The sequence below is a fragment of the Gopherus flavomarginatus genome, chromosome 24 (assembly GCF_025201925.1).
Source record: "Gopherus flavomarginatus isolate rGopFla2 chromosome 24, rGopFla2.mat.asm, whole genome shotgun sequence".
Taxonomy (NCBI): Eukaryota; Metazoa; Chordata; order Testudines; family Testudinidae; genus Gopherus; species Gopherus flavomarginatus.
This window is the reverse complement of record NC_066640.1, coordinates 10,149,560-10,171,720: the sequence shown is the minus strand read 5'-3', so window position 1 is coordinate 10,171,720 and position 22,161 is coordinate 10,149,560. Positions and strand designations below refer to the sequence as shown.

Here is a 22,161-nt window from a genome sequence, read left to right as displayed (position 1 = left end):
GCCATAGTATCTGAGCACCTCCCACTCTTGAATATATTTATCCTTACAACCCCCTGGTGAAATACTAACTGTATTTTACAGATGGGGAACAAGGGTCAGATCCTCAAACGGACTGAGGCACCTAACTTCTATTGAGTTCAATGGGAGACATGGTTCTAGGTCAGTGGTCCCCAACCTTTTTCGATGGGCCAGAGAGGACCGTGGCGGCGGCCGAGCATCTGCTGAAATTCCGCTGACAAGTGGCAACGTCAATAGGCGTCGCCGCCCACAAGTAGCGTCATCCAGAGGCGTCGCCGCTGAAATACTGCCGAAAATCGGCAGCATTTCGGCAACAACGCCTCTGGATGACACAGCTTGTCGGCAGCATTTTGGCGGATGCTCGTCCGCTGGCCAGTACGCCATGGTGCCCGCGGGCACCGTGTTGGGGACTCCTGTTCTAGATATTGACCTGGGTCTAACTGACTGCCCCAGGACACACCGGAAGTCTCTGTTAGAGCAGGGAATTGAACCTGGCTCTCCAAAATCCTAAACTAGCCTACTGGAGCATCCTTCCTCTGGCCAGATATTAGCCCCACTCGACACTTTTCTGTTCTAGCAATCAAGAGCAGGCACCTGGGTACCAGACTCAATTTACAGCATATTCAACAGCCAGCATGTTTTACGCTGCAATCTGACTTCTGCAGCCATTGCTAGTACTATACATGGTGCCATAAACCACTCTTCAGTCAGAAGCCAGAGGCAAAAGAAAAGACTGAGGAGGAGGAGGAGCGGGAAAGGAAAATTGCCTGGGGAATGATGGGTAGGGAACAGAGAATGCTGAGAGTAGAGCAGGGAAGCGAGTGTCTAGGGGAAAAAAATGACTGACGGGGAGTGAGTCTGGGTAATCTGGAGAGTAGTCAGGGCAGGTGACTTGGATGTGGAGGTGAATAGGACAGTGCAGGGGAAGGCGGTGCAGCACTTGCAAAAGTTTCATTGTATGGCACCCGCCGTGTGCTAGGTACTTGACAAAACGGTGCTCTCTGCCTCAAGGATCTTACAGTCTAAATGGACAGCGTGCTGATGCTTCGCTGTGTCTCTTAAAAGGTGCAGCACGAGAGTCAGAGTCCAGGTTGGGGTAGGGGAAAGATGACTTCAAGCCATTTTTCTACTTCCCTAACACTGGCGTGTTCAGATGGCTGAGGTAGCGCTCAGCAAAAGTTAGTGACCCTGGGGCATCCTGCCCCAGCATGATCCTGTGTTTGGGGCAGTGCAGAAAGAGGCTAGTTGGAGGTGGTGGGTGACTGTCTTACAAACAAGGACGTGTGGGAGGCAAGAATTTGGGAAACGCTTTGAATATATGAATGCAGGCGTCAGTGTTATCTGTGGGTTGGGGCAGGCGAACCAAGGCACAAGTGTCACACAGCAAAGTTAGGAACAGAACCCAGCTCGCTTGCTGCTTCAGAATGTGTCTTGACCAAAAGACCATCCTTCCACCCTGTAATTTCTGTAGGGATTTTATTGTGGTCAGAGAGAGGAAATAAGGAAAATCAGATAAGTAGGGCTTAAAATTTAAGTCAGTAAAATGGCCCCAAATGAAACTTTGTTAGCAAAAGCAATGCTGAAGAGCGCCTAAATTTGCAGTTCTGAAAGCATGCAAGTTTCATCTTTTTTGGAGGGGGTGTGATGGATTTGAGGTTGTTTTGGTGTTTCTTGGCTGGCTTTTTCCTCAATCCAAAACTGAAAGGAGCACTAAAAACGTGGTGAATTAGTGAAGTCAAGGAACAGCCCAGTACTTTTAGTTTATAATATAACAAGGTTTGGGGTTTGTTTGTTTTTAAATCCTCAAGGAACAGCTGCTTCTGATCAGAAAGATGCCTGAGAGTTGCTGATGGATGTTTGTTTCCAATCCACCCACTGTAAAAATACAATTTATGCTTATAAACTCACAGGATTTAAAACGGGCTTGGTTTTGGTTTGTTGCATAGATAAAAAAATATTTAAAAGCCCTTTTAAAATTGGTCAGGATAAATAACAGAGACCTGAAATAGGTAAACAGTGGACCTTTGGAAAAAGAATGAGGAGTCCTTGTGGCACCTTCGGGACTAACAAATTTATTTGGGCATAAGCTTTCATGGGCCATGAAAGCTTATGCCCAAATAAATTTGTTAGTCTCGAAGGTGCCACAAGGATTCCTCGTTCTTTTTGCTGATACAGACTAACACGGCTCCCACTCTGAAACCAGTAGGCCTTTGGTAAATAAGCTAAGATGTATGCGTATTTGTATTTCCTGTTCTCTCCTCCACAAAGATGTTTTCTAAGCTATCAGCTTGGCAGTTCCTGATCAATTTCCCTGCAGTAGCTGTGATCCGGAATAGATACAGTTGCTTTGCATGAACAAGCTGGTAGTTTACTGAGACGCAACAACCCCGCTTGGATGTCTTCTGCTAGGAGTTCATACTTTCTTCCTACCTCCTCTTTCCTTGGGAACTGGTGGGTAAGGGAAGATAGCCAAACAGGCCATCTTGAAAGATCTGGGGGGTGTTTGTAGGATTTTTTAATGTAAAGTGCATCTTACAAATCTAGAACCTGATCTCCAAAGCCTCAGTGACTTTAATGGCATAGGATAGGGCCTCTGGACCCCTTGGCTTAAACTCACCTGTAAATCACAGTAACTGGATGCTTTCCTACCCTCACGTTGCTGGCACATGCTGAAAAGAAATTGAGATCAAATTTGGGTTTCGATCATCTGCAAATGTCCCTCTATTAGCCGTGAAATTTCTTTCACCGTGTGGGGTTTCCTTTCCTTTAACAACTTTTTAAAGGGCTGCCTTTCCTTTGGGGATCTGCTCTTTCCTCCTTAGGGCACCATCAGCCACATGTGTGTGTTATCTTCCTTTTCTGTGCCTCTCTGCAACCTTGCCACTCTGGTATGAGAGACTTGCCCCCTGCAACTCCCGGCACTTACACAAGTCTTCTGAATCTCCTTGTCTTGTTGATTTTCCAATCTCATTTGAAAATCAACCATACCTTGTCTCTTTTGCATATGCCTACTAATTTCCTGTCTCCGTCTGATACTCATAGTAATTCCACAACTATTATCCTTCATTATTTATTCCTTAATCCTGTTGTTTTGGTATATAATTCTTTACCTATTCTGTGAACTGTTTCAGGGCACTAATTGACAGCTGCTATCTTTTATTATTTACCAGCAATATTCTCATTCCTGTCTTACTCTGCGGTCAGGGATGATTGTAATCTTTCCATTTTGGGGCAGAGTGACCCCAAAAGACACTGGCTGCAGTCTTCCTATGGATACCACTGCTTGGATTAGTGGCAAGGCTTGTGATGGCAGATCTCTGGTGGCCTGTGCAACAAAGGACTGAAGAGAAGTGGATGATGTGTTTGGGGGGGGGGGGGGAGGGTGTTGCTTTTCATTTTTACTCTGATTTTTGGGATGATGTTGGCTTCTGAAGTCAAAGCGCCTCTATGGAGACTGCCCTGATTGCTGCTCTGTAACTGAGAGATGGCCCATGGACACTGGTCAGGTTCAGTCTGGTAGTACTGCCTGGCTCCATTTGATAATATATAAGCTGCAAACGCCACCGTTGCTCTGAGAGGTTCTCACACCTGGCAACCCAGGAGATAGGAGATTCAGGTGGCGGGGGGGAGCCAGGGCTGAAAGGAAAAAGTTCAGACCTGCAGCATGTGTCTGTGCTGGGAGTTAGGGGAACAGTAGATGATGGTTTCCTGTTAAGCATGCGGAGAGGGCAATGTGTAGTGTGCACCAGCCAACGCTGAGCTAACAAGGGGTGACCCTGGTTCCCTCACCAAGGTCTCAGCCCATGCTGTGTCTTCCTGGGGACTGAATATCTCATTAGCATTTCACCCTCTACCTGGTGCAGGTTTGGCAGCACTGAATCAGCCCTGAGGCTAGGCCACGACGGCCTGGGGCCTGTGCCTGTTGCTTTCTGGGTTAAATCTGACTTGAAAGTGTTGGCAGTGTTTCTTTCTGCCTGCCCTTGGGGAGGGTATCTTAGGCTGAGTGGGCAGGTGTGCGTGTGTGTGTGTACATACACGGGATGGGGGGGGGGCTGCGTGTCCTAGTGCGAAGATGTGTCGCATTTGCTACATGTTGGATAATGTGCTCCCCTCTTCAAATCGCTGCTTCGGTTTATCTGCAGGATTCAGGTGAGCATCCTGGAAGGTGACAAAAAGCTTCTAAAACAGAGCCACAAAGAAGGGTTTTTCGGTGCCAGCCTCACACTCCTTCTGCAAAGCCTTTTGGACTGATATTTTCAGCACCTCCAGCCCCTGCTGAAGTCAACGGGAGCTCAGCACCTCTGCAAATCTTTCCATTTGTGTGTAAAACAATCAGGCTCCCTCCTTCCTTCCCAACCCTAGGGTAGATAAGCCATTTATCTTCAACAATGCTATGGAAGAATGCCAGGCTGGAACGCATGGGCATGGAGATATGAGCCACGCTGTGCCGCAGAAGCAATGCACATGGGTGCTGTCCTGTGGTAATGGGGCTGTATCCACAGGTACTGGGGAGGCACACTGGGCCATGTCCCCAGGGGACTGAGGATGTGTGCTGGGCCACATTTTAGGGCTAGCAGATACATTTGCCCGGCTGAAGGTAGATCCACATCCCTTAGGTAGTCTGCAATGTGAGTCTGATAACACAATTATATATATATATAAAAAAATCTCTGTTCATGTTGGTGAGGGGAACTCATCTTGCTGTGTGAAACTGCATCTAAGCATGGTTAGCACTACCAGCTTTGACCGATCAGGTGCAATCTGGACAGGGCCTGGCAGGGGCAGACCAATTTTATAAAGAGAATAGAATATCCCCAGGGAAACTATCTCCCAGATTGCACAGAGCACGGTGGCTTCCAGCTCCCTTCCGCCTCAACATAATACATTGAAGCTGCTCTGTGTCTCAGGGCGTGATTCCACTGTATTACCACTTGCTTCCTTCTGTGGACAGGGACTTGGTAAATAAACCCTCTAGCCTGAATTGCCTCTCCACCTACAGACAATGGCGCTACAGTAGCGGTGGGGAGGGGTGAGGCTATGAACAATGCGATTTCAGATAGGGATTCGGTAGGAAGATATGTCTCTCATCTGTCCTTACCTCACACTGCCTATGCAAATTGTGATTGGACCTTTATTTTGTAGAAGATGCTGGCGCCTGCTGTGCCACCAACAGCTGGAACATAGACACTACGGTTCTAGGAACCTTAGAAATGCCACTCACAGCAGCTCCCCTCACAATTTAAGAACTGCGGGCTTGATTTTTCATTGGTGCTGAGCATCCCCGACTCCCAGATGGCTCTGTCTGGGGCTTGGTACCTCTGAAAATTAAGCTCTCCGTTTCCAACATACACTTACTTTCCACTGACCAAAAAAAAAAAAAAAAAAAAAAAAAAAATCTTTAGGTTTCCTACTTGTCCAGGGGGAGGCAGCTGAACCTGTTTTGTGCCAGATTGCCTGCTTTTTCTGTATCCCTCTTACCCAAGCTGCAGGTGTCTAGGTTACGTAAAGTGGTCCTCTTTTGCCATTTGCATGGATCTGGCTTGTGGGGCTTCAATCCAGGCTAAATTGTGTTGCGTTGTAAATTGTTCTCCAGTATTTTGCAGAGTTGTGGGCTGGGCCCACCCCCGAAATACATGGTTCCTCTTTCCCGTCTGAACAGGCCTGGATGGTTTCAATGCAGTCGTCATGGCGCTGTTCTAGATATTGTCTCTCTGGCCAGGCTGAGATGATTCCGACAGCGTTTCCCTTCTAGGCTGAAAGGTTTCTGGACTCCTTTTCACATCCACTGTGCTCCTCCTCAGCATAGTACTAGATTATACCCCCCCCCTTCGCTGTCCCCAGCCTATCTGATTTTCCAGTGTGCGTCCAGACTCCATCCTCTTCCTGGACTGCGTCTTCCTCCTCTAGTCTGAAAAATTCTAGACTGGCTCTGCAGCTCTCCAGCCTGTTCTGGATTGTGTCCTTCCTCCAGTCAGTGTAGGGTTGGGGCACCTTGGTTCTGCCCAAGGTGCGTGGGCTTTCCTAGCCCTCTTTCCCGGCGCTAGCCATCCGTCTTCCTCCAGAACGGCATGGAATGGGCTGTGGTTTACGGATCTCTGTGCCTTGCTGCTGTACCATGAGTTCCTCTCCCCAGTTTGTGAGGGGCAGGACTTCGCCCTGCCCCCCAATATTCAGTATTGTACCCTACCCTGGAGACTGGATGGCGTGTTTGGGTTCTAAGAGGCATTGGTCTAGGAAGGGGTGTAGGTTTTATTCTCCCTGGGGGTGCAGTGCTTCTCACTCTGGGGGGAGCAAGGATGCAGTGATCTTCAGTCATCCCCATCCCATAGGTTGCATCGCTGGCAGCCCGGTGCTCCTGGCCAGCCTTGCCCCTCTCCCCCCCTTGGCTGGGGCATGGTCCCTGCCTCTCTCCCTCTGCAGCAGGCGCTGGCCGCAGGGGTTGCAGGCTAGCAGCGCTGGCAGCCCCTGGGGCACGGTCCCCGCCTGGTTCGCAGCCCCAGGCCGGCTTGGCCTCCCCGGGGACGGGGGCCAGGCTCCTGGAGGCTGCAGCTCCGCCCCGCGCCCGGCAGGTGTCCCTGTGGAGCGGCTCTTTGTGGTCCTGATGCTGCCGCCGCTGGCGGCTGAGCCCATTCCAGCTGAGAGCTCCTTCCTCCCCCGTCCGCATCCTGCGCCGGGCTCGGGGAATGGCCAGACTCACCGAGGGCGAGGCGAGGCGGCAGCAGCAGCTCCTGCAGCCCAGAGCCTCCCCCATGAGCAGCAGCAGCAGCAGCTCGGACCCCCCCGCGCAGCCGGACAGCATGAAGGACCTGGATGCCATCAAGCTGTTCGTGGGGCAGATCCCCCGCAACCTGGAGGAGAAGGACCTCAAGCCCCTCTTCGAGCAGTTCGGCAAGATCTACGAGCTCACCGTGCTCAAGGACCGCTACACCGGCATGCACAAGGGTGAGCCTCCCCCCCAACCCCCCAGCATCCTCCTTTCCTCCAGCCACCCCCCAGCCAGCCATCTCCCCTCCCCCCTCCCTTCCTCCAGCCTCCCCCAGCTTCTCCTCCCTGTCTCCCTCTTCCCCCCCAACTCCTAGAGCCCCCTCTTCCCCCCCTCCGCATCCCCAGCCCCCTTCTCCTCCCCACCTCCTCGCCTTTCCGGGGCGCTGGCAGATTCCAGCCGGTTCCTTTTATTCATTTAGGCTTTTGACAGGAGCTGCCCGGGAACTTTTAATCCTCAGAACAGAATTACATTTGTAATGTTCACAAAGGGGCCCTGGTGGCTTCAACCCTCCTCTTGCCTCCAGGCTGAGACTGTCAGACTCTCGCTCTGCTCTAGGCAGGGTTGGAGCCACAAAGAAACGGGGTTGTGCCTGGGTCTGGGGAAATCTGTGAGATGTCCTTAATACTTCTTCACATGCCTTCTGGGCCCGATGCCTTTCCCCATTTGTCGGGCTCCTTTTCCCATGTCCAGTTCTGGCCAAAGATCTTCCCCAAACGAAGGGGACTATCCCCTCCCCCCTTTAGACTCAAGTTAATTTAGGGTGAACCATTGGATGGTTTCATAGATGAACCTCATTCCAATCTCCCCCGGAAGATTATTGATCCAAGATGCTGCAGTAACATTTCTGTGAGCTGTAGTTTTTTTGGTCCACTACTGTAGAATATAATAGTATAACAAGGGGAAGTGGGAGGGTGTGTGGAAGACTCCTTGAAATCTTAAGACTTATAGAAAATAGCAGCCACGTTATAGCTTTGAAATCACCTTCTCTAGCTAGGTGATATTTGTATAGTGCTAAAAATGACTCTCTTTATACATAGATGGTTATAGACATTAACTGTACAACACCATGCATATCATGGGAATTTTGTTTGAGTACATTCAATATATGCCAGTAAAAGTGTTTATTGTAAAAACTTATGTCTGCGATTAGAGCCTTCTGGTTGCTCATGTGTGGGGCTCTCCCAGACAATGGTATTTCAGTGTACATGAATGATATACACAGTCATCTTTTTACAATAGGGTAAATGGAGAAGTTGCATTGCCACCCCACTTCCTCTTTCCAGATTTGTGGGAATGGAATTGGAGTGAAGGAACGATAGTGCTGGTGACAGCCAAGCGGTGGTTGTGTTGGGAAGGTCCCCAGGGCTCCCCTTGCCCCCCTGTTCTGCCAATCCACCTCAGCCCCAAACCCTGACTGAGGGCAACAAGGAAAGCTGTGTCACATAAATAATCCAACGCCCCTTGGTTCTAACCTGCAGCATCCTCTGCTCTCCTAACCCCCCACCCTCTGTATAGCTGTGCCAGTCCCTTCAGTCCTGATTTGCAGCACCCTCTGTATTGCTACTGGGCCTGGTGACAAGCAGTGGTGACAAATTGCATGGCTGGGTTTTTTTTATGCAGACAGATGTACAGGACAGAGTAGGCTGAGATCACAAAAACTCATTGCAATTAAGGCCTGGAGCAGGTGTGGAAGCAGGTCTCCAAAGTGGAAGACCAGCAGTCCCTGGACTGTGGTACTGAACCTCCTACCAGGCTATAATGCTGCAGTTTTAAAATCTGCACAACAAAGATTATAAACTGCAAATCTATTCTTCACAGTGATATCCAGAGTGGATGAAAGGCCATCCTGAGCTTCTGATTATCCTAGAAGCTTTAGAATGCCAACAAGTTTTGGAAAGCATGTTTAGGCTGTAATTATTATTAATTTTTAAATCTGATGTTTTAAAAGCTGGTTGTTTTCTGAGTATCAGGTCTGTGGCTTGAATTCACGTCCACCCTAAGCCTGGCCCTGGGTAGATGTTTCCAAGTTTAGAATACTCCGATCACCACCACTAAGGGGATGGCAGAGAAATCAAAGAACCTGGTTCGTTGAAAGACCTGACACGGGTTGTGGAAGCCCCATTGCTTGACAGGTTTAAAACTAAATGGCAGAGAACATACAGTAAAGACCTTTAAAGCTGTCAGCAATCGGCCTGTCCGTGTACGCTGTAAAATGATTTGTGGTGTCATGATATGGGGGTTTTCACTGGAGGGGAGGGGAGCCCAGATCGGTTCTGATGCAGCTGGTTTTGAGTTTAGGGTGTAGCTCTGAAAAGCAAAACACCCTATAGCCGCAAGAGCCAGCATTCCCCCAGGGACATCTGATTGTTGCAAGCCCAACAGAGGAAAGGGTGACAAAAGGAAGTGTTATTAACAGAGCAGTATCTGTCCAGCCAAAGGGCCAAATTCAGCTCCAGTGTAAAAGGGGAATCATCTCCCATTGAAGCCAATAGGAGCTGCGATGGCTGACTTTAGCCCAGGGAGGGTTTCTGTCTTCAATCAGGATTTCAGAATAAAACTGTCATATGTCTGTGTGCGCGCGCGCGGGTGTCTCTGAACAAACCTGTTACCATCTGATAGCAACCCGCCTTTCAAACGCAGCGAGGAGGTGGATGAGGTGGGGGCACGACTCAAACGCACATTTCATTACAATCGACATGTTAAATATAGGCTGCGTTTGTAGGCTGAGGTCAGGCTAAAGGCAGAAGGCAGATTCCAGGGATCTGCCACTCAGATATGGAAATTAGAGGGGGCAGCGCTGGTATTAGCCAAATCCTTGTGACATTAACTTGCTGCTAAATGCAGGATTTGAGTAGCCTGCCCCCCCGCCCCCCAATGCCCCTGGCTTTGACATTTTTGAGAGGATGCAGGCGTTGCTGGAATGTTGTTTTGCTCTCGATGCTTCTTTCCAGGGAAAGACATTTGAAAGTTCAGGTTATCACTGTGGTTGTTTCCAGGGCTTCTGGTTCTTCCTCCTTCCCTGTTTTATACAAATAGAAAGTTTGGGTTGATTTCCTTGTATCAGGTTAACTGTTACTCGTTTTTCTGTTATTATTGATGCGCTCGTTTATAAGGTCACCATCAGCATGGGAGGTGAGTGGACTTCACATGGCTGAAGTTGGGTCATTCACCTCCCCAAATAATAACAGGGCTCATCCCTCAGATTGCTGAACCTTCACTGGCAGCAACTTCAGTAGGAACTGAGGACAGTCAGAATCTCATAGGATTGGGCCCAGCAGGCACCTGCAGCTGCAGAGAAAGGTAGGAGCTGGAGGCTGGGTGCCCAAAGTTTCCTAGCTTACAGCCAGTGGGAGGTCTGGGCCATCACCCATCCTTAGAGCAGCAGGGTACCTTACCTTTCTCGTGGGCTGATATTCAGCGCTCTCCTCACCCTCCTTTACTGTCGAGAACTGACAAACTCACTGCTCTAGGAGGCTCCTCCATTCCTGTATAAGAATTAATGCCTTAAAGTCAATGCTATTATGAAACAGTTATATATTCATATTAGTGGCTGAATATTAATACCTCAGCATCCTATTCGGTAGTTGATATTGCTCCAGTTCCCCCTGATATTATTCATGATGCAGTTTTTCTATTTATGTTAATGATGGCAGGTATATTTGCATATTAACGGCAATATTTGTCATCGAGCTGCTATTTCCATGGGAAGAGCGGGGAAGTGTTTTCACATATGCTGGGGGAGGTGGACGAGGAGGGGGAGTCCGAAGAAAATCTTTGGCCTTAAATTCCAGAACTGGGCTTACGGAGGTTTCTGTGAGAGCATCTACTGCTTTCCTGGGTGGATTTCATGACAGAGTCTATGGGAGGGGAAGGAGAGAGGCTGTGAAGCATGAGATACTGAACTGGACCCCAGGGAGGAAATGGCAGAGGAACAGTCTAAACCTGGGCGTGTGAATAGGCAGAGAGTACCATAGTTTGCCTATGGGCAGAGGAGGCAGCAACACCCTGCCTACCGGCCCCTTCCACTGCTGTGTTTTCAGCTCATGTTCTGGGTGCTGATAGGAGCGGGCTGCTTCATAAGCCTGACAACTTATGCCAGGTTGACATGCTTAAGAGCGTTAAAGAAATCAGTGGAAGGCTATCCTTCCCCCAAAGCCAGTCCCAGCCAATGCAATAATGGATTTGGGGGAGGGATAGCTCAGTGGTTGAGCATTAGCCTGCTAAACCCAGGGTTGTGAGCTCAATCCTTGAGGGGACCACTTAGGGAACTGGGTAAAAATCTGTCTGGGGCTTGGTCCTGCTTTGAGCAGAGGGTTGGACTAGATACCTCCTGAGGTCCCTTCCAACCCTGAGATTCTATGGTTATGCAGCAATGGAGGCCTGAATACTCTCTTTCCGTGAGCAAACCAAAGATCTGGAGACATGAGTCTCACACATGCCATTAGGCTATCAGTGACAGCAGTAGCCATTAGGATGTAGCCAGGGATCATCATTCCAGTAGCCAGTGAGGGAGGAGCCAGCCACCCTTTGCTGTGATCCAGGCCGATCTCGCAAGCTAGACAAGGTTAGATCATGTTGGGATGCCCACGTCCCTGGAAGACCTCGGCGCTGCAGGAAGTGTTGATGGTGTCATGTGGCCTCCCTGCTATTCTTACTGAGCCTCTGTCTACAGTCGAGATTCTGACCGCTTGTTGTCATTAAAGATCCCATGTCACGCTTTATAAACGTAAGAGAGTTAACCTCTCGGTGCTGGCCACATTCCAGTGGTCTCCCTGCACGGCCCCCACCCTGCTGTTTCAGTCCTATGCCACATTCCTCCCTTGCTGCCCCAAACTCCTGTGTATTGCTGCAGGCTGTTCAACAGCTGCTGCGTTTCAGGGCCTGATAACGCTTTCTCCCCTTAGCTTGTTGTGAGGTTTAGCTGAATAACATTTGTAACGTGCTTCGAGGATCTTAGACAGTGGGTGCTGTAGGGCAACCGAGTCCAGTATCATTGTTAATAAGCATTCCTCTAGTAGCATCTAGTGGACTCCTTAACATTTCAGCATTAGTAGAGATGTGCCATCTCTGATCATTTCAGTGGGCGCCGATAGCCTGGACTGGGATTTCCTGTTGGATGCTCTGAGAACATTTGGCTAGCGGGGGCGGGAATGGGGAGCATTGCTGTGTTCTCTTCCCTGGGCTTCCATAATAACTAGCGGCAGGACCACAGAGTAGTTCCTGCATCCTAGGGGCAGGGTTTCTTGGTCTCTCCACGCCTCTCTTGCTCTGGGTATTTGAGCCACTGGTGGTTGCTGTTATAGCTGGAGGGTGGTGCTAAGGGCAAATACAGAGAGTGCCATACTCCACACATGTTCTATTTAGTACACCCACAAGCTAGCCCTGAGCCAAAGAGTGGAAGGGGGTTGGTCAAACTGTCTGGTTTGAAGGCTACTTTAGGAAGATCGGAGGCTTACCTATCCCATCTCCAGATCAAATTCAGAGGTGAGTCTAAGGCAGTGTAATGTCTCTTTTCCCACTGCAGCCTAGTCTACGTGAGGCCACTTACTGACAGATTCTCCAGTGTTTCAGCTAGTGGTAGCAGAATGGGAGAAAAGCGTGGAAAACATGTATTGCAAAGGCTTCCATTAGCACCACATCCTGCAGCACGGTTAGCTGACACGCTGTTAAAATCGCCTTCAGCCGCGTGAGCCCTACCCCTGGTGGTGGTGGTGGTGGGTGTACTGGCCTTAGCAATGGTGGGAAATGTTACCCCAAAAAACCTAAAGGCAATTGGCTTAGACTTAGACTCACCCCCACTGACACCTCTTTACACGTTGCCTCCAACTCTGGTTTGGAGAGGGTCCCTCCTCAACTCCAAGGTGGTCATCTCAGACTGAAGGTTTAGGAACCAGAGACACCTGCCTTCCATAAGGAAAATGAGATCCCTGACTCGGGGAGAGGAACTTCTTTGCTCCAGATGTCTGTTTTCCTAAGGCTTTGTTACGTTCCCCAGGCTCTCCCGAACTCTGAGACCAGACAGAAGGCTACAATGAAGCTGGAGATTGACTGTGGGGGGTGTAGCTCAGATATGCAATCGGCCATATCTCTCTAGGGACAAGGGGTGATTCTCGTTCCCCTTACATTTACATAATTGGGCAGCAAGGAATATAATGTCCTGGCAAGTTCCCCCTCAGCGTTCCTGACCAGGACGTACGTGCAACCGAAGTAGAGCTAGCTCCTAAGGTGACTCCTGCCTCCACGTGTTGAGGTGAAATGATGAGGGACTCCTAGGGGCCCTGGATGTGGATGGTATGGTGAGAATAGCCTTTTCCAAAGGATGCTGCTGAGCTAGTGCCCCCCAAAAGGCAATGGTGCCCCTCCCCAGTTTGGAGCACAAGAGCACTTAAATAGTTTCAACAGGCAGCCCCGAATCAGTTCCAGCTGCAAGTAGGGAGCAGCAATAAGTCAGCAGCCCTGGAGGGAAGTGACCATCTGTGTAGGAAGGAACATTCACTATTTAGTATTATAATGCACATGTATAAAGTGCCTCTCACCTTGGTATCTGGGCCTAATCCTGCTCCCACTGCAGCCCTTGGCAAAATGCCCAGTGACCTCAGTACCTTCAATCCTCGGCTTGCAGTGCCTCACTTGCCATTTCCTACAAATCAAATTACCAAGGGGCTGATTGGATTGCAAACATGTTTAGAAAATGTTTTCATTGCTGCTTTTTAAAATCTCCTTTATCCTAAGTTAAAAATAGTCACCGGGCCCGAGCTGGCAAAGTTTGGGCTGCAGATCCTGATGTAGGTTCTGAACTTAGCCAGAGTCTGGGGGCTGGTTTTGTCTAGAGATGAGAAGGGGAAAGGGTTGGTGAAGTCCCACCTCTAGTTAAAAAGCCATCTGTAATAACTTGCAATCAACTGGGACAAAGTGTGTGTGTGTGTGTGTGTGTGGCTGGGAGGGAACGGGAAGGAAGCAAATTAAGTCATCGCTGCAGAGAAACATCCAACAATGTGATTTGCACCATCCAACACACAGTTATAACAGCAACCCCTTATCTGTGTCTGATCCGCTCACACATACTTATTCAGATAACAGAGAATTTATTTTTTTTTTGGAGAGAGATTGATTTATATGTTGCAGTTCAAATCAATACAAAAGGCAGCCAACGCTGCCTATATACAGTCCGGTGAACTCCTGTGTTTTGTGGGTGGTGAGCATAGAGGGAGAGATGAACAGCTGGCATTTTCCCCTACAAATAGAGGTAGAGGGGGAAAGGCTTTTGAATACTTGTTCGGCGAACTGGGTACTTTAAGATGCAAGCAGCAAAATCTAATGTCCATTTGGAATTAGAGGAGGCAGAGGAAGAATGCATGACGATGGTCTATCCAACACCTCCGTACTGCTGGGACAGGTAGGTTAAAATTTTGACAGTGACGGTAATTAACCATTGGAACAATTTATCCAGAGTCATGTGAAAGATCTGCTGTAGGAATCCCTTTGGGGAAGTTCTCAGGGTGGTCAGACTAGATGATCTTATTGGTCCCTTCAGGCCCTGGAATCTATGACTCTATGAAAATGTTCCGGAGCAATAGACATTTTGAGTATAACAAGAGGTTAATTTCAGTGCTAATTAAAACAAAGGGTTTTGCTTAGAAAGGCCCCAGTTAGCTTTGCAGGCAGTGCTGTCCAGGAGAGAGGGCACCAGACACAGATGCAAAAGACCTGGGGTCTATACCACATCCATTGATGAGCTTGGCCAAATCACTTCCCTGCTTGGTGCCTCGGTTTCCCCCTCTGTAAATAATGATACCGGCTTTCCTTTGGCCCAGCACCTTGAGATCTACGGATCTAGCTAATAGGAAGAGGAGGAAGAAGGTCAATGCTATTTGCCCCGCAATGTGAATAGAAGGGGGCATATATGTGCATAATCAGATTGGGTGTTGGGCAGCTGCAGCTGCAGAGTGTGTCTGTGAAATTGTTGGATGAGGATTGCTCAGGGAGTTGGCAACAGACTGTTGAGTCTTTTGCCGCTTGGTTGGAAGTTCAAATCCAGCCCAGGCTGGCGGCTGCTGGAAATTGCTACGCACCATACAATTGCTGTTCGGTGGTTTCTGTGAAATGAGTTTGATCTCAGTCCAGTTCTCATTGAACAAAAACCACCACAGACGTTGGGCCACAGCGATTAATTACGCTGCCTTTTCCCCAAGGCACCTCAAGGGATTGGGGCATTGTGCTGGCTAGTTTGTGGAAGACTCATGTGGTCCCTGCCCAGACTGCACCCAGTCTGTGGAGAAAGAGGACTTCAGTCTCCAGGCACCTATCACTAGTGCTAAATCCACACACAGATCCCTGAAATATAGAAGCTAGAATAAATATCCGGCTGTCGGTTGCATGTACAATGCGGAAGACGTAAGAAGCCGAATCTGAAGTCAATGGGAGTTGTGGGTGCTCGCCACTTCTCGGGATTAGGTTTTGTGCAACTGAGCTTTGCAAATCCCATATTTTAGCTGCCCCTAGAAATACCTTTCTGGTTTTGCATATGGAATTCTGTGCATTTTCCCTTCTAAAATGAGCACCTTGACCCAAATCCTCGTCTCACGGCAGTTCGTTCCCCATTGACTTCACTGGGATCAGGAGTTAGGCCTTTAAAACACACTTGGAAAATCTACCTCTACAGCTGCTGGCACTTTCCATAATTCTCGCTCTACCTCTGTCTCCAGAGCCTCCCAGGAGTCCAATGGGCATAGAGGCACTGAACTGGGAGTCAAGAGAGCCAGGGTCAGTTCCCAATCCTGCCACTGATCTGCTGGGTGACCTTGGGCAAGTCACTTTCCCTCTGCTTCCCCCCCCCCCCGGTTTGTCTTGTCTTGCTAGATTGTAAACACTTAGAGAAAGGGATAATCTCCTCCCTATAGGTGTGTAGAGCACCTGCCCAGCGGGAGCCCAAACTCAGTTGGGGACACTGGTTACTACGGCAATACAGATAATTATAATCCTGTCAGACACGAGCGGACGCACGGTCTCTTTGAACATGCAGGTTGAACAGGCCCTGCCCCATAAACATGGGGGGAATTTTCAAAAGATTCTAAATCACTTTAGCAACCTCAGTCCATGTGACTTACGTGCTTGGGAGCCTCGATACGTAGGACTTAGGCTCCCAAGGGTCTAAGTTACTTTTAAAAATGGGACTTAGTGCCTAAGTCACTTAGGCTCGTTTGAATATTTCACCTTTGGTCCACTTGACAGCTGTCAGAGGAATGGGTGGATTGAAAAACCTTGGGATACTTGTCAGCCTGTGTTTTCACGAAGGATCCCGCCAGATGCTTCATTTGGCATAGAAAGCAAGTGTGTGTCTGTGTGTGTTTTTTTCCCAGTCCCGTGTTCCTTAGTTAAATTAGTTGCTAAGCTTGAGACCGAGCCTGGCACGATGCATCCTCAGTTCGAAGGCTGGGCAAGGAGTCTTAATTACCTGTCGGATATGTTTAATATTCATGTGCTGTTTTTCCAGCAAGAGCTCCAGAGCCAGGTATAAATTGTTTCACAGAGGCAATTTATTGGATACAGAATGTAAGGAGGGCAGCGAAATCTTGTTGCCATACGTGGGATAAGGACACTCAAGAGTAGTGATTGTTCTGCAAAGTTTGCTTCAGCATGGTAGAAAAATCATCTGAGTCAACGCGGGACTCTGGGGTGGCTGCCAGAATAGACACAGTCCTGCAGCCCTCGCTCACCTGAGTTTGAATCATTTCAGACTCGGCTGGGCAAAGCATGGGAGAATCGATTCAATGCTGGGGTGTAGAGAAGCTTGTTGAGATTGGATTGCAAGATCAGGCCTCTTATCTGGGCCAAAGCCTTGTAAGTGAAGATCTGTGACATGGACAGGTACTGCGGGTTAAGACATTTTGTAGCAGTCTGTGAGCCGTAACTAACACAGGGATGAATTCTGCCTTTGTACAGGACAAAAATTGCCCTGTAATTAAATGCCAATGGGACTGGGAGGGGTGGGACAGGCATATGCATTCCTGTACTGGAGTCTATTCAGTGCTTTGCCCAGTTTTGTCTGAAATGACTCAAGTGACGGGACTTCCAGCTGTTCCCTGGAGAGATTATTCCACAGTCTAATAAATCTCTCTGATAGGAAATGTTCCTTCATAACCAGCCACATTTTTTTCTTTGCTCAGCTTCATCCTGTTTTTTCTTAGCATTGCCACCTCAGAGCACCCTAAAACAATCCCTCTCCCTCCTCTTGGGCGGGACACCTTTTTAATAAGTGTAGGTGGCTAGCTTCTCTCCCGCTTTTGTCACGATTTTAGCCAAAGATGCTGGGTCAAATCTAGAGTAAAGACTTCAGGCCCTGATCCTTATTTGGCCCCTTCAATCTTTCTTCATAAATCAATCCCTGCAATACTTGTCGTGCTTGCTTCTCTCTGAATTGCCATGCATGCGTGTGTATGTTTGTAGAGTATGTAGATGTGTGTATGGTATGGAAAGCCAGGACTGCTCTTGCTACACCGTCTCATTGCTGCCATATAGTCCCTTCCTGCTCCAGGACAAGATACTTCTGCATAGACAGCTGAAAATCGGATTCCGCTCCCATACACCATGGCATGCTGGTATCTAAATTGCTGCCTGCTCTGACTCCTTGGGTATTTTTTGGAATTGCTGATCCAAGCCTCACCCTCCCATTGAATATCTCTGTTTGAGGCAGAGCTGTAACTAGGGATTTTTGCATCCGAGGCAAGGGACATGGTGCCACGTCCAGCTCTTAGGTAGCAGATTCCTCTTGGAGGGAAGGACCTGCCACCGAATTGCCACCATTCTTTGGTGGGAATTTGGCGGCAGGTCCTTCCCTCCAAGAGGGACTGAGGGACCTGCCACCAAATTTCCGCCGAAGAGCCGGATGTGCCGCCCCTCTCCCTTGCTGATGACCGGCAGCAATTCGGTGGCGGATCCCTCAGTCCCTCTTGGAGGGAAAGACTTGCTGCTGAATTGCCGCCAAATGAGAGACTTTCTGCACTCCTCACCTTCCGCGCCCAAGACAAGTGCCTCACTCGCCTTGCCCTCGTTACGGCACTGGTTTGAGGTTATTCCTTCCACTGGCTGTGCCAGCTTGCATTTCTCCTGCCCCCATCTAATTCAAAGCCCACAGAGCCTTTCCCTTGACTCCAATGGGCTTTGGATGAAGGCCCAGATTTTTCAGGGTATTTAGGTATGCTGACCAGATTTAGGAGCCTAAGTCTCATTTTCAAAAGGGGGTTAGCCTTTTAAAAAATTGAGACTTGAGTTCCTAAATCAGTTAGGTGTTGCAAAACTGAGTGCAGCCATGCCTAAATACCTTGACAAATCTGCCCAGGCCCCTATGCCCCTTTATATGATTTATCTAGTTTCGTTCCTGGTGTTTTGCGACACCTCCCGATTTAGTAACATCTGCACCTTTAATTAACAAGTCTTCACCCCTTCTTGCAGGTAATTAATAAAGATGTTAGATAAAAACGTGGGCCTACCAGGGCTGCCTGCACCATGCTTGACTCCTCGTCTCTGAACTCATTACAGGAAGGTTAGAGCAGGGGTCTGTGGGCTGGGGGCAGGGGGTGATGGCAAGGCACATAGTCCATGAACTCATGGAACATGTTGTTATTGTGGATATGTGGGGTTGGGGGGGATTTTATGTTGTTACATGTTGTAGGCAATTGTGTGTCTAACTGGGCATTTGCTGTCTCCACCACAGGTTGTGCATTTCTCACATACTGTGCCAGAGATTCTGCCATCAAAGCCCAGACTGCACTACACGAACAGAAGACTTTGCCGGGGGTAAGTCCCAGTGGTTGTTGAATTATGGTCTGTGGGTTTCTTGGCTTGAGCTGGGCCGCGGACTGGAGGGAGCATTGGCTTTGATTCCTCTTTGTCTCTCTCTCTCTCAAAGAGGAGCTTGGTCTGGTGGTTACAACAGGGAGCTGGGAGGCAAACCCCCTGGGTTGGATTTCTGACCCTACTAGAAGCTTATTGTATGACCTCAAGCAAGTCACGTCGCTCCTCTGTGCCTCAGTTTCCCCACCTGTAAAACGGGGTCTAATGCTGCATACTCACATCACCAAGAAATGGTCATGTTACAGGGTGGAGGATGTGGCACAGGAAGCTGGCACTTTCTTTAGATGGGCAGCCTGTGAGGAGGAGTCAGGTGGAGCAGGAAATGAGATACAGCATGTGATGCTGGAACCTTTTCCCAGATTCCCCCAGGCTCGTTTGCACATCCGCTACAGCTCCTCGCACGTTTTCCCTGCCAGAGCGACTGGCCCGGTTGTTCAGGGTCACGATGTAGAGCCTGACATGACACTGAGCTCAATTACCGAGGCTGACTAGACAGTGGAGGAAAAATGTCCCTGCTTATACGCAGACTCATCCCATCGTTCAGAAGAGAAATCCACTGATCGGGTGAGACTGGGAATTCTAGATGCCTGTAGGTAGCCCTCCATACCCTGTGCCCTGTCTGCAGTCCGTGGTCAGTATGAAACCTCTATGGAACGACTGGAGGGATTGTTCAACATGGATACGCTCTAAGGCATGGGGGGATCAGCCCTCAGCTCACCCATATTCATGCACAGGTTGCCCCTCTCTGTTGCAAGGCAATGCGATTGTTTTTGTTTTTGTTTTAACTTTGCTGTCCCCATTTTCTGATGGTAGAAGAACCCTGGCTAGGCTAGGCTTGTTTTCTCCCTGCTCTGGGGTTTGAACAAGTGTGCTGAAAAGATTCCTTTGTAGGTGAGTAGGCGGAGGACTCGGGTACTTATAGACAGAAGCTCACCGGAGACCCTGAGTGCTTAAGGCAGCAGGATAATTAATGTAAACCAGGGATCTCTGGAGAGGGGTTAGGAATCCTTAACCATAACATTTCCCCTTTAACTCCTGCAGGACCAGAAAGCTTCCCTCACCATTGCCAGCCCCTAGAGCCACTTGTAGTTTTTACTGTTCGCTTTCTGCATGGATCTGTGTTTGCAATAGGCAGGAAAGCTCACATGGCTTAATTACAGTTTAATGGAGTCTTTTTTGGAAGCTGTCATTGCTGTTATTGGCTGTGGGTGTTCCAGGTTATTTTAGGGCACAGATGAGAGCCGAAGAGAAATACATTCTTAAATATTATTTGACTTAATTTTCTTCGGGGGCTAAGTTAGCATTCAGGATAAGCCATAATAACCTTCCACAAGCATTAGACCAGCATGGGATCTAGAGAGTGAGGAAGAATTATTCCAGTATAGAAATCAGACAGGTCATGGTTTAGTGCTGTAACTCAACACACGGTGGACAAGAACTTCATCAGTACAGGAGCTGCAGAGCAAGCACCACATACAGTATAATCAAGGCTCAATGTCTTCCATTGTAATCTGGGCCTAGATCTGGCAGCAAGACCTCTGGATTCTGCTTCAGCTTCATTTATCAAAATGCAGATTCCTAGTGAATGAAACCTAAAAAGAACAGGACGAACAGTAGCCCCTGCATTGCTTAGTGTGAGAGTAAGTGCAAGTTATTTTATACTATCCCCATGTTTTGACAGAACTGCAGATTTTATTTTTGAATTGACAATGCAAAACTGTTTTGTCAGAGAAGCTGAAGGTTGTTGGCATCTCGATGTGAGGATATGTCAGGCTTTTGGTATTTGGGGGGCATAGGTAGCTGCTGGGGATTGTGGGAAATGCATACTTGCCGGCTGTCCCTAACCTGATCAGTATCAAAATGGTTAACAATTACTATGTCATCATTAAAAGCAGCAAAGAGTCCTGTGGATACATGACATGCATCCAACGAAGTGGGTATTCACCCACGAAAGCTCATGCTCCAATACATCTGTTAGTCTATAAGGTGCCACAGGACTTTTTGCTGCTTTTACAGAACCAGACTAACACGGCTACCCCTCTGATACTATGTCATCATTGGGATTCAGGGTTAACATTGGGATAAACTGGCCTCAGTGCAGGGTTCCTCTAACCTTAGCCAAAATCCAGAATCACAGGGCTTCAGGTTCAGAATGAAAAGGGAGAGGTGGCTGAGGACAGAATATGGATCCTTTCACCATTGCCTGGTCCATGGTTTTAATATAGCCCATGTTGTGGCTGAATTTTGTTGTTGCCTTGGGGCTGTTTAGTAGCCTGCCTAAAATGCATTCAGTTGGTCCAGTCCACTTCCCAGCGGACAGCTGTCCACGTCTCAAAAGCTATCACCACAGCTGGCCCAAATTGGCCTCCTGATTGGCTCTCTCAACACAGAGACCAATGATTGATCTTGACCGTTAAGGAACACAAGTATTAATCTATAGATTTCTCAGCCTGAGCTAGGGTTATAAGGTTGGGATCAAAGAGGAATGGCCTTGATTTGTTTTCTTGTAGCTCTCTGGAGTGCAGTTTGGCTAGACTGGTGAACTGGAAACTGGGATTCTTGAGTTCTATTCCGAGCTCTGTTGCTGGCTGGCTCTGTGCCTTTGGTCAAGCCACTTAACCCGCTCTGGACCTTATTCTGACTTATACTAAAGTCCCATTGCACAGGCAGTGTAAGGCAGCCCTGGTATAAATGGGAATCCAGCCTGTGGTATCTCATCTTATCCATATGTAAAATCTATCTATTGGGGGTTTATTCTGCTGGCCATCACTGTAGTATCCGAGCAGCTTCCATGTAAAACCAATAGTAAAGTCCACAGAGGACTTCCTAGAGTCTTGGGCAGTCCTTCCCTTTTGGGATCACAACTCTGCTTGCGGTAAGGTTTTTGATTTATTTATTTGGTGATTGGTTGGGGTTTACTGGACAGAAGGGGGGAAGCCCGTGTTGTGTGTGTCATTTGTATGGTGGAAAGTTGAAGAGGAAGGTTTTGCAGCATCTCTTAAAGATGATCAGCCTGTGGGTTCACCTGGTCCCCTATCGGGGTTTATTCTGGAGCCGGATCCCCCTCGACAGAGAATACTCTCGCGTGCTTTGATCTGAGCTCTGTGGGCTGCATTGTCCCAGAGGGGTGCAGCTGTCGCAGTGGTTCATGATCAAAATGCAGTCTTTAACGTAGCCGAGGCTTGATCAATGAATTGCTTTGAAAATTAAAACCAAAGCCTTAAACTGGATTCAGGAGCTGACTGGGAGCCAGCGGAGGGCCTGGAGCGTGGGTCTGACATCCTCATGGCAGCCTGAGCCGTGGAGAAGGCCAGCAGCTACATTCTGTACCAGCCAGAGCCTGTGCATCATCTGCACATTCCGTTTCAGATCCAGTGATTCACACTAATCCAGCCTGGAGGTGACCAGTGCGTGGATCCCTGTGGCCAGATCCTGGTCTGGGAAGAAGGGGTGGAGATTCCTAGTGAGCGGGAGAGGAGAGAAGGCCTTTTTAGCTACTGGTGCTGCCTGTTCATCAAAGCTTA

The 22,161-nt window shown here is 48.7% G+C and overlaps 1 protein-coding gene across 2 annotated transcripts in view; it reads left to right on the top strand.

Annotated features, from left to right (window-relative positions):
• Positions 1-6,666: 6,666 nt before the first annotated feature.
• CELF5 (CUGBP Elav-like family member 5) overlaps positions 6,667-22,161 on the top strand; it is a 60,189-nt gene continuing 44,694 nt past the window's right edge. For both annotated transcript variants that reach the window (XM_050934146.1, XM_050934145.1), the window contains exons 1-2: positions 6,667-6,960; positions 18,498-18,580. In XM_050934146.1, the coding sequence (XP_050790103.1) occupies positions 6,702-6,960; positions 18,498-18,580 (342 nt within the window). In that variant the 5' untranslated portion in view covers positions 6,667-6,701. The remainder of the gene's footprint in view (positions 6,961-18,497; positions 18,581-22,161) is intronic.